Below are 12,590 nucleotides of genomic sequence, written 5' to 3'. Positions count from 1 at the left end.
ACAAGATGTTTTCATTTAGCAAAAGTTTTACCAAAAAAAAAAAGAAAAAGAAACATGTTTTGCGTACCATTTTGAGGGAAACATTTCTACGACAGGGTATTAGGGCCACGTATAATTTTTTTTTTTTGGGGGGGGGGGGGGGGGGTGAGGATGGGGGCAATATTCGCAAATTTGCCACTTTATAAAAAGGCAAATTTTCCACTTTACTAAGTGGCAAATTTGTGAGAAAAAAACCCATAAATTTGCCACTTAATGAAGTGGCAAATTTGCGAATTTGTAAAGTGGCAAGTTTGCGAGAAAAAAAACTCAGAAGTTTACGAGAAATACACATAGCGTAGCTATAGTCTACAGTAATGTGAAGATTTGTTGGTGGTTAATGGGACACTGTCTATAAAATGAAAAGGCAGGATGGAGACAGATTTATTTTTAATTTAAACTTTAATAGTCATAAACGACAGCAAGAGCGACAACCCTTCCTGACTCGCTATCAGCTGACTAAACACTAACCAATCAGAAGCTAGCATACTTTAGATAAATGCAAGTGAATGACGGAGAGCAGCAGATTCAACACATCAACTTAACTACTTGTACAAAAAATACCAAAATGTATGAATGTCTAAATAATAATTTTGGAAACATAAATGTACAAGTAAATGTACATTTGAACAAATTGACCTAAATGCTTAATCTTCAGGGTGTAGACCTTTGCAAAGAGAAGCATCTTTGTCGCTAGCGGTACCCAACGCTTCAAAGTGTGAATGCTTAACATCAAATGGTTAAACTCTGCTAAAGCAATTACTATCTCCTTATTTGAAAACCCGACCAAAAAGTATTGGCACAAACATTTGAGTAGTACGCTATGTTTATTTCTCGTAAGTTTCTGACTTTTTTCCTCACAAATCTGCCACTTGGCACTTTTTAAACCCGCAAATTTACAAGTTTTATTTCTCACAAATTTAGCACATCAAAGTTTCAAATTTGCCACTTTATTAAGTGGCAAATTTGCTATTTATAAAGTTTCTTTACCGGAATGTTGCCCCCACCCTCTGAAAAATATATATTTATACGTGGCCCTAAAATGCCGCTGTACAAGCCTCTTACCGTAAGAGCTGGAAAATAAAACACATAAATTCTTAAGAAAATAGTATTTTCTTACATTTATGAAAGGCCTGAATTACTGAACTTTTAAGAAAATTCTGAATATTTTTAATTTATATTTACAATTATTATTGAATTAGAATAATGACACTATCTCATCCTTGTTGATGTAGAAACCATGTTACTTTCATTAATAAACTTAAGTCATTTGACCAGTGCCTGCCTCCTCAAAATTTACTTTGGAACTTAATATTTGTGGAGTTGTTGTTATCATGTCCTTGATATTTAAGAAGAATTGATGTATCGATATCAGATTGAACTGAAGTGAATCGAATCGGGAAAAATCGAAATCGAATCAAACTGAATTCTTGAGTAGGTAGGTAGGTAGGTAGGTAGGTAGGTAGGTAGGATGGGTAGGTAGGTAGGTAGGTAGGTAGGTAGGTAGGTAGGTAGGTAGGTAGGTAGGTAGATAGATAGATAGATAGATAGATAGATAGATAGATAGATAGATAGATAGATAGATAGATAGATAGATAGATAGATAGATAGATTCTTTAATGTCATTGTAATATGTACAACAAAAATGAAAAAGTGCCAAACCAGTCAATGCTAAAACATTCAAATCCTATAAAAGACATTTTATGAAATAAATTAATTAAATATATCGGAAAAAACAAATATTTAAAAAAAAAAATGTTTTAAATAGTTAAATTAAAATAGTTAAGAATAGAGGTCCGCACGGCTCGGGAGACGTACGTGAATTGGCAAAGTTGTTTCGAGTAACAGTTGTGACTATATTTGACTTAAATTTTATCTCACTTGAAACATGAAGTATAAAGATGACATTTGTGGTGGTCATTTAGCCTAGCAGACGGCTCATTTATCGCGCGCCAATGACGTGATGTCATCAATAAGGAGAGAGAAAAAAAAGGATAGGTCTCCGTGAGGTGAGGCGCTCGAACAGGCTCGCCTCATTTTCACAAAATATTATTTCTACCTCCTCCCGCATCACTCCTCTGTTGATATGAGATAGTAAAAATATGAGCCCTGACGACGGACTTATAAAAGTCCTTGGCCTTGACACGCTGGACCATACGTATTTACTTCCGCAAACACACGTTGTGAGTGACGTAACGCGTTGTAAGTGACGTATCTTCTTCTGCGCAATGCGGGTCACTTTGGGGAGGCATTACATCCACACAGCAGACAGACTGAGGTCGCAATTGATAGGTAATGTGAACGTTTACACAAAAATCGGATTTCGCCCAAAAAAATCAGAATTGAGCATTAAGACTTGCAGTGTGAACTTACTGTTAGCACATCACTCCAAATCACTTTACATTTTAACATTATATATATACATATATATATATATATATACATATACATATACATACACACGTGTGTGTGTGTGTGTGTGTGTGCCAGGCAATTACAAATGTAATTTAATTAATTACAGGATTTTTTTATTAATTAATCTAATTAATCTATTTTAATCAGACGATGCTTTGGCGACCCCTGAAGAGAAAAGCCGAAAGGAAAAGAATAAGAAGATTCTCATATCCGCTAAAGGTCCTCAAATAAAGAATTTGAATTCTTGGACATTACAAAATTGTAGTAAATGACTAATCAATTGAATACACCAAGAAGAGAAGATTTGAAATCTACAATTTTTATTATTGGAGTGTGCTTTATAAATGAAATTCAAAAGAAAAAGTTTAAGCACATCAACAATTATTTTAAAGCATTATTTTAAAAGATAATCTAAACAAAACTTAATGTAAACTTCCACAAAATGAGGTTCGGTGTATGGATTGTATTGTGTATGAACTCCACATAATCCAGGGAATCATGAATTCAGAGGAATATTGTGAAATCCTGGATCATAACCTGAAGCTGCCCTTTGTGAAGTTATAGCCTGCTAGAAGATGGATCATGCAACATGACAATAATTCAAAGCATTCCAGCAATACAACCAAGGAATGTCTGAAGAACAACAAGATTCATGTTCTGGAGGTGCCCAGTTAAAATCCTGACTTAAATTCTTTAAAAATACTATGGCGGGACCTGAAGCGGGCAGTTTATGCTAGTCGCCCATCCAACCTCTCTCAATTGGCTGCATTTTGCAAGGAAGAGTGGAAAAAATCCCCCAAAGTAAATGTGAAAGACTGATAAGTCACTAAAGAAAGTGTTTGGATTAAGTTATTATTGCAAAAGGAGGTGCAATGTCTGATTAAGTGAGAGGTTCACATACTTTTGTACCCATGAAATCTGAATTTTTCTTAAATCTTGAAAACTTTTGCTCACTAATAAATGACAATATAATCATTCTTTTTGTTCAAGTCCATTATTATATTATGTCAGCATTGTAGATTGGGGTATGAATGAACATTTATTAAGGTCATTTTAATATTTTATACAAAAAATCTGACCATGCCTGCAGGGTTCACAAACTTTTGAGCAGCACTGTATATATATGATATAAAAGTTGCTAATCAAGAAGGAGGGGCAAAAAAAAGCCATTTTACTCGTGGGTCATGAGCTAGGGTATTTGGCATTTTAAATATTGTCTGGGACTCACTTTGACTATAGCTACTGTTCATTTTGTTTCGAGACAACTATAATTGACACAAATCCATGATTCTGATTATTTGAAATTTTATTGCATTGTCATTGCTTTCACTGTGCTCATTGTTCATCGGTGACTCATGTTGTTCTGTATTACTGCAGGGAAAAGAGATCTACTATGGCAGAGATTGTAGAACAAGTCCAGGAGAGAGAAGCAGCCCATGTAAGTTATCTCAAGTTACAAGTTACATCATACCTTTGTGTCATTTTTTTCAATCTGCATCCACAGGCCAGAGGAGAGCCGTATCGGCCTCCAAGCAGCCTCTCAGCTCCAGTGACACGTTTTGATGGTCGCCCTCGTGCTCGAGACCGACCCAAACCGAGGAGGAGGCCCCGTCCGAAGGAACCCGAGGAAACTCGCCGCTCTCGATCGGCTCCAGCTACCGGCGCCCCGACCACGCCCCAGCCACCATCACACGCAGCACACAATGAAGGATTCCTGTATCGCAAAAAAGCCACCAGTTCTGATCTTGAAGCTCAGCAGAGAAGCCCCACCAGGTATAAAACTAGAGATAGACTAATATGTTGATTTCAGGGCCAATACCGATGCCGAAAAAAGGGGGGTGGTGGGTGATATTTGTTATAATACAAATGCTTGACTTTGTTGTAATGTCTTAAAGCGCTAATCATAATTGCACAAATGAAACAAATGAAAAAAAAACAATAAATGGGGCACAATTCTTGTTTTTGCAGCTGCAAGCGCATGAGTCATGCTTTGCAATACTATAAGAGTAAATATGGGATAACAAGTGGCAGATTTGTGAGGGAAAAAAGTTATAAATTTGTGACTTTATAAAGTTGTAAATTTGCGACTTTATAAATTGGCAAATTTGCGACTTTATAAAGTGGTAGATTTGCGAGAGAAAAATCTGAAACTTACGAGAAATACAGGTAGCGTAGCTATAGTCTAAGGATTTGTTGGTGGTTAATGGAACACTGTTTATAAAATGAAAAGGCAGGATGGAGACGGATTTATTCTTAATTTAAACTTTACTCATCATACATGGCAGCTAGCTAGCTCCTTTCAGCGTAAGAGCATAAACGACCACCATAGACCAACATTTATGCTTAAAACTGACAAATGCTAGGCCTATGTTCATCACTGGGCTTTGTTTTAGCAACGCCCCAAAAAATCAAGAAAACGGATATGGTGACAAGCAGCTTAACGCTAACCTGCTCTGCAAGATGAATTCTTGTGGTATTTGTGAGTTCACAAACTCCCAAGGATGCATCTTGTACCAAGCCTGCTGATTTTCATCAACCAATCACAAATCAACATAGTTTTTGGGCGGGATATGCAGCTGTGACGAAAGTGCCAAAGGTGTGGTATTGTCCAGAATGTCCCGCTTTTCCCGAGCAAATCACAGTGGAGTAGTCCCAAATTGATATTGTGGACAACTTCCTTGAGTGAATCAAAATATCAATCAGGTTATTTCCAGTTTAATTTAATGCTTCTACTATCTAAAACATTTTAAATGTATCTCTTCCTGTTTGACATGATATTCCATATCCATGCTCGATGGTGTCAAGAAAAAGATGCCCAAATGAGTTTAAAACAGATATGTAGAAAATATATTTCGTTCAAAATAAACTTTTGTCTCCTTATCGTTGTTAGAGAGACAATTAAGCACCACTACGAGAAGCAAAAAGGCACTTAAGACTAGCCTCATGAGCTATGTATTATTATTTAAAGGGACAGTGTGTATTATTTAGCGCCATCGAGTGGTGAACTAATAATTCCATCTATCCATCATCTACCGCTTATCCGGGGTCGGGTTGCGGGGGCAGCAGCTTTAGCAGGGAAACCCAGACAGCTTCTCCAGTGAAATCCCAAGGCGTTCCCAGGCCAGCCAAGAGACATAGTGTCGCCAGCGTGGCCTGGGTGGTCCCCAGGGCTTCCCGTCGGTGGGACATGCCAGGAACACCTGTCCAGGGAGGCGTCCTGGAGGCATCCGAACCAGATACTCGAGCCACCTCAACTGGTTCCCCTCAACGCGGAAGAATAGCGGCTCGACACTAAGTCCCTCCCGGATGATCGAGCTACTCACCCTATCTCTAAGGGAGAGCCCGGACACCCTGCGGAGGAAACTCATTTCGGCCGATTGTATCCGGGACCTTGTTCTTTCGGTCACGACCCACAGCTGGTGACCATAGGTGAGGGTAGGAACGTAGATCGACCGATAAATCAAGAGGTTTGCCTTTCGTTTCAGCTCCTTCTTCACCACAACGGACCAAAACAGAGTCTGCATCACTGCAGACGCTGCAGCGATCCGCTTGTCGATCTCCCGCTCCATCCTGCCCTCGCTCATAAACAAGACCCCAAGATACTTGAACTCCTCCACTTGGGGCAGGATCTCTCCCCGACCCAGAGAGGGTATGCTACCCTTTTCCGACTGAGGACCATGGTCTCGGATTTGGAGGTGCTAATTCTCATCCCAACCGCTTCACACTAGGTTGCGAACCGCTCCAGTGAGAGTTGAAGATCACGGCTTGAAGAAACCAACAGCACCACATCATCCGCAAAAAGCAGAGATGCAATGTTGAGGCCACCAAACCGGATTCCCTCAATACCTTGACTGTGCCTAGAAATTCTGTCCATTAAAGTTATGTACAGTATGTATGTATATACGTTGACGGTGTCCAACCCTCACTGGAAACGAATCCGACTTACTGCCAGCAATGCAGACCCAACTCTGACACCGATTGTACAGCAACCGAGCAGTCCTTATCAGGGGGCTTCGTACCCTGTGCTCCCGAAGCACTCCCCACAGGACTCCCCGATAGACACGGTCGAACGCCTTCTCCAAATCCACAAAACACATGTGGACTGGTTGGGCGAACTCCCATGCATTCTTGAGGATCCTGCCGAGGGTGTGGAGCTGGTCCACTGTTCCACGGCCGGGACGAAAGCCACACTGCTCCTCCTAAATCCGAGATTCGACTTCCCGACGGACCCTCCTCTCCAGCACCCCTGAATAGACCTTACCAGGGAGGCTGAGGAGTGTGATCCCTCTATACTTGTTCCAACTAATAATTCAGTCATAAAAAAACACTATTAATTTTTTTAATTTGCAAAAAAAAAAATGTTCTATGACGTCAACATATATTTGTTAATAGCCAATCGCTAATTATATTACATAGGTCACACCTCGCCTTACTGGAGGCTGACATGTTATCTTTCTGCTACAGATACCTGAAGGAAAATACATTTGTGAACATAGTTAGCATCTGGTGGTAGTTGCAGCTCATGTCTGACCCAATGGATCGATCGCCGCTTACATTCGAAAGCTGGGGCCTGCAACTGGTTCGGGCTCCCACAGCTTGTTTCCCTCCGCTTTGCTTTCGCCAACTTCTCCCGTTAGCCACTCTTGTTAGCCACCCCAGCAAGTTCTTGTAAGCTTGCTCTTGCTAAGCCCTTAACACTAGCTCCTGCTCGCTCACTCCAAGTACAGTATTTTAGTAACGTTCAAGACACTCAAGCATAGTCAGTAGTCATTCAAAGGCTAACCAAACATGAGTTATGTGAATATTATGTAAATAGGTTTCTTTCTGCTAGAAAAGGGGACTTTTATAAGAAATATATTTGTCTCTGATGTATTTTGTGATCCCTTTTCCAGCAAATCTTGGGTAAATGTCTATTGCGTACTGAAAGAGGGAAAGCTGACCTTCTACAAGGACGCAAGGAACCACAACACAACATACAACGGCGAGCCATCTGTTGACCTTTCTAACTGCTCTTTTGATCCTTCTTTGGGATACAAGAAAAAGAAGAATGTCTTCATTCTTCAGTAAGATCAATTGAAAATGTATAATTATGTATTTTAATGTTATGTGGATAGTTGATCAGAAATGTGCAAAACAAGTGACCCTTCTGTAAATACTGTATATACTAACTAATATTTTTTGCTCAGCATTAGAAACTGATGATCACTGTTTTTTTTCTCTCTCAGACTCAACGACGGAAATAATTTATTAGTATTCCATGCAAAAGATGAGGTAAGAGCATTTAGCCAACTTGAAAGTAATTGCTCTGATTGAAAATACCTTGCTCAGTCTGTCATAAATTTTAGCCAAGCAAGCCGAAAACCTAAACTTCCTAATTAGATGTATGACAAAAATACTATTTTAGGCATGGACAAAATCTCAGCATATGTGCAAAATGCATGTTCTTAAAGAGATACTTGACTCACTGAGCCATTTTCAGCAGTAAAAAGTTAATATTTTGTCCAGAATTAATTTGATAACTTAATACTTTTCAATCACGGCTCACCTGTTTTCTGGGTTTGGTCAGCAAACTGAGCAGTGAATGGTCGTTACCTAGTCCCTCAGCAATGCAGGTGATGTCATCTTCAGTCGACTGCAAGTGGCAAAATTTGTTTTTAAAGGTATTAATTGTTCATGAAAAATAATGATGTTATCACATTAATTATAGACAAAATATATTCTTACTGTTGAAAATGGCTCAACGAGTCAAGTATCCCTTTAATACATTTCATTTTTGATAATATATTTCTGAATGCATAAAAGATCCACTAACTTAACCCAACAAAGCGTTTGAAGTAAACTGGTGCAAAGGGCTCTTACATAAAAATTGCCATTCAAGGACAGCACATAACTGCTCTGCACTCACTGATTTGCATAATCCCCCCCAAAATTATTTTCCACTTTTTTCACATTCTGGATTTTTTCTTTTTTCAAATTTTTCTCTCCATTTCCTTCCATTCTTCATGTTTTTATTTATTTTTAATAACCATGTGGACCACTTAGAGTGTGGTCACGGGCTGCATCTCCATTTCAGTTCATCCCTGAACTAAGGAATGTTCAGGTTAACATTTTTGGCTAATGCATTTTCTGAGTATCTCTTCACTTAGTTATAATTAACTTACCCATATTGTACTAATCAACCTGGACATAGATAGATCTACTAAACATGTGAATATGTGACTTTTTATTTTACTGCCAAACATTATCCAAAAAACAACCTCAACAGTGCCAGCCGATTTTGAGCATTTTCACTCATCTTTCAAGGCAGAACAGAATATTGTGTGCTATGACTACATAAACATGGTGTATACCATATGAAAGATTGGATTCCATTCTTTCATTAGAAAAAAAAGTATATTTCCACCTTATTCCGTTCTTTAGTAATCACCATTTGGAACTTTGTAATTTGAATGACATCAAGAGAAAATAGAAAAAAAGAGAAAACAAGCTTTTTGTGAAAAGATACATTTTCTGCGCAACAATGGCTTTGTCACTAATATTTTTTGTTTAGTGACACTCTGTGAATTTGATTTAATGTGACGCTTTGATCATTCACGTCATCTTTGAAAATGTTCTATTTCCTGAGATTCGTAATGTTTTCATGTAATTTGGTACCCTGGGAGCCCATTGAAAAAAGATACAAGCCATCTGTTGGCCATAGTTAGTGGATGTGTTAGGATTTCACAAACCAGCGATTGCACTGCCCATTGAGAAAAAAAACTTAGTTAACGTCAATTAATGTTTTGTCATTGGAATTTTAGTATACGCTTTTAAACATTTTTGGCGGTAAAAGGGTTAAGAGACCACTTGGTGGAGTGGATAGCGACTGTCTGGTTGAGATTACACCGCTCACAATTTTTGTTCCTCTGAGTACTACATTATTGTAGGGAGAACAAGAGATTCTGTTGTCCTCATAATATTTTTCCTTTAAAGCAAAAGTCTCATGAGATATGCTCGAGTCTTTGCAGGATATTCTATCCTTGCCTATAAGTTTGTAACTCTAGGGGCCAAATTGTCCAACCTTTCGGGACTTTGGAAATTCTGTCGGTGATGGTTGATGACGTAAAGTTATTTTGACCCTCGTATCGCTTTCTCTGCAGGAGGATCTGAAGGCTTGGACTTCCAACATCACCACCTGTATAGCTGAGCATGAGGCAATGGTTAAGTGGGACAAGCCCGGCACATCAGGCATGGACCACGACCGTTCAGAGAGGAAGGAGAGGTCCGAGGGCGACGCAGACGCCAGGTCTGAGAGATCGGAGCTAGTCGGCGAGGAGAGATCCGAAAAGGAGAGGTCAGAGAAAGGGGACGGCTCTGACAAGTTAGACACATCAGAAATTGCTGACAAGATGGAGGGTGGGGCGGGGGGCTCCAGCACATCTGGAAAAAGCAAATGAAGAGCCCGCTTATGTTTTTGTTTTATTCACCGACAATTGGTGGTTGTATGAATGGGATGCATGTTTGCAGCGCCCCAATCACAGAGCTGGAAGTTGGAACACAATGAGGATACCGCCCATGGACAAGACTATTATAACTCATCTCTCAGCCAACCTAAAGCAGTGCATCAGTGCTTGCATTGGGCAACCTGCTGATGGGGGTTGTCATCGTTTAATCTCTTGGATTCATCTTTCTATATGTTTCAGTGACTGATTATACCATGTCTGTCTCTCTCTGTCTGTCTGTCAGTCTAGACACACCTGAAAAAGAGGTGAATGAAATGTTCACAATAATTAAAAACTTTTGAAGCAATATACTTTTTTAAGTTCTTCTCTCTTGTAGTGCGAGATAAAGAAAATGAAATATGAAGTAGTTGCAAATGTGATGATTTGATATGATTTCTCATCTACACATGGTTACCACAGTCTTGCACCTTAGATAATTAAAACATACTAAATCTTGAAGACATGTAAATCCCACTACATGGTAATCATCGATCATGTAATGGAATGCTGGTGTTACCAACCTAGCTTTTTTGGATGTCGTTAAATACAAATTATTTTTTTTATCCATGTTTTAAAAAAAAAAAGTGTGGGGGGAGGGGGATTTCTGAAATGCTCACAGTGACACTATTTGACATAATGCCTTTGTACAAAAAAACTGAACACTGCATGAAATCTTAGTCTCTTAGTGCACTTGTTTGACTTTTTTATGTTCTTGAAATCATTTGGGAAATTTGCAATAATTTAGTGTGAGGAAGCATTTTCGCAATTATGGTTCACTACTCACAAAGTAGGGTTGTCTTCCATCCACAGTTATAAATGATTCCTCCATGATCTGCTAAATGAATGATGAGAAAATTGCCCCCCGACTACACGGCCCCACCTTTGTTTGTTCCTCATCATTTATTTTCCCCACAGTATTTAACATGGTGTCTGAAGAATTGTAAAAACCTGAAGTGAGAGAGAAGCTCTGTGTACTGTTGCGTGTTTTATTTTCAAGTCCAGATTGTTGATTAACGAGTTCAAGCGAGTTCAAATGCAAATATCTTCGAAGTCATAAATTGTATATACCTATCCTTGTGTGTATACCCTGTCGCTAATAAAACAGTACACTGAAGTGGAATGGGTAACAGTAAAACATTTATAGTAATCTTCTTAAGTCAAATAAAAACATTGCATTTAAAGGAAAATATGCAAATTAGAAGTCACTAATGAATTACATAGCATATATAAGTACGCCAATATCATGTTGTTTGAACCACTTTTACCAGAGAAAAGCAACAGCAAAGACAGTACTTCAAATATGCTTGTATTTTTATATTCCTCTGTTTCCTATATTGGCCCACAGCCCAAATAAGACCATCTAGCTGATTGAGTTGTCAGTGTGTTTGTGAGAGGTGTGTTAAATGTACAGTGTGTATTATCAACACGTGTAAATCAAGAAATAATTGTTGGCGAGCACAGAGTTCTGTGAGATTAACAGACATACCATTTGTTGGCCATGTGTTCATTCTTTTACAGTTTGAGAGGATTAGAATATAAATGTGAACAATGTGGCCATTTTGACAGAACATGCATAAATTCCTGAAAAAGTTACAGCTGGAGGCAGTCTGTAAATGTGGAAGTGTTTCATTTTTTATCATCACTGCACCTTAATATATATATATATATATATATATATGTGTGTGTGTATATATATATATATATATATATATATATATATATATATATATATATATATATATATATATATATATATATATGTGTGTGTATATATATATATATATATACATACATACATACATACATACATACATACATACACACACACATACACACACACACACACACACACACACACACACAGTCCAGAGGTGGCAAATCCAGGTCCAGAAAGTAAAAATCCTGACACAGTTTGGCTTTAGCCTCAGGTGCTAGTTAGCTAGCACCCTTGGTGGTCACTTAGCAGGGAGCTGGGAGCTTGGCTTTAGCCCCTAGCTAGCACCCATGTTGCTCGCCTGCTAGAGAGGTAGCTAGCTAGCTAGCACTAGGGGCTAAAGCCAAACTGTGGCAGGGTTTTTACTTTCTGGACCTGGATTTGCCACCTTTGAAAGTCAAACAGTCTTCCTTTCTTTGTTAACACCAAAAGATACTTTACAATTTAATAGTATTTGATTACCCACGTAAGGAATGTAGTACAATGTGCTGTATTCTTCTGCAGCCTTCAAATTGTTATAATGAAAATAGATGAGCTACCGTATTCCACGATGTGAATGTTATTTTTCTGTCACTTGTTTATCATAAGTGCCATTTCATACGGTTTGATGAAAGACAACTAAAGGAGAATGTTGATTATTGAATTGAAGTGAAAGTAAACCTGTCATTGTCACTGTTTTATCATTCATGTAGAAACTACAATAATTCCATGTGGGATGTTGTCACTCCAGTCCGACATTTTTGCTCCCCATCCCTTTTATGAAGCACGCTGGGGACTTCTTTGTTTTTTTTCCTTCCTTCTCTTCCAAATTTTGAGCAACACAGCGAAAGAGACAGCACAAACTGTGACTCATGGGGAAAAAAAGCAATCTGTTTCCTTCATTGATGGTCTTAAAGTGTGTATGTCTTTGTTACTTTACATTCAAACCTGCTGCTAAGACATTA

The 12,590-nt window shown here is 38.5% G+C and overlaps 1 protein-coding gene across 3 annotated transcripts in view; it reads left to right on the top strand.

Annotated features, from left to right (window-relative positions):
* sptbn4a (spectrin, beta, non-erythrocytic 4a) overlaps positions 1 to 11,637 on the top strand; it is a 52,189-nt gene extending 40,552 nt beyond the window's left edge. For 2 of the 3 annotated variants that reach the window (XM_077547205.1, XM_077547204.1), the window contains 5 exons: positions 3,829 to 3,889; positions 3,956 to 4,224; positions 7,344 to 7,514; positions 7,677 to 7,722; positions 9,591 to 11,637. In XM_077547205.1, the coding sequence (XP_077403331.1) occupies positions 3,829 to 3,889; positions 3,956 to 4,224; positions 7,344 to 7,514; positions 7,677 to 7,722; positions 9,591 to 9,887 (844 nt within the window). In that variant the 3' untranslated portion in view covers positions 9,888 to 11,637. Of the gene's footprint in view, positions 1 to 3,828; positions 3,890 to 3,955; positions 4,225 to 5,936; positions 6,101 to 6,179; positions 7,306 to 7,343; positions 7,515 to 7,676; positions 7,723 to 9,590 lie in introns of those variants that run through there. The other variant, XM_077547206.1, reaches the window with a different exon arrangement.
* The last annotated feature ends 953 nt before the right edge of the window (positions 11,638 to 12,590 follow it).

The sequence above is a fragment of the Vanacampus margaritifer genome, chromosome 16, assembly GCF_051991255.1.
Source record: "Vanacampus margaritifer isolate UIUO_Vmar chromosome 16, RoL_Vmar_1.0, whole genome shotgun sequence".
In the NCBI taxonomy this organism is placed as follows: Eukaryota; Metazoa; Chordata; class Actinopteri; order Syngnathiformes; family Syngnathidae; genus Vanacampus; species Vanacampus margaritifer.
This window is presented reverse-complemented; position numbering and strand designations above follow the sequence as displayed.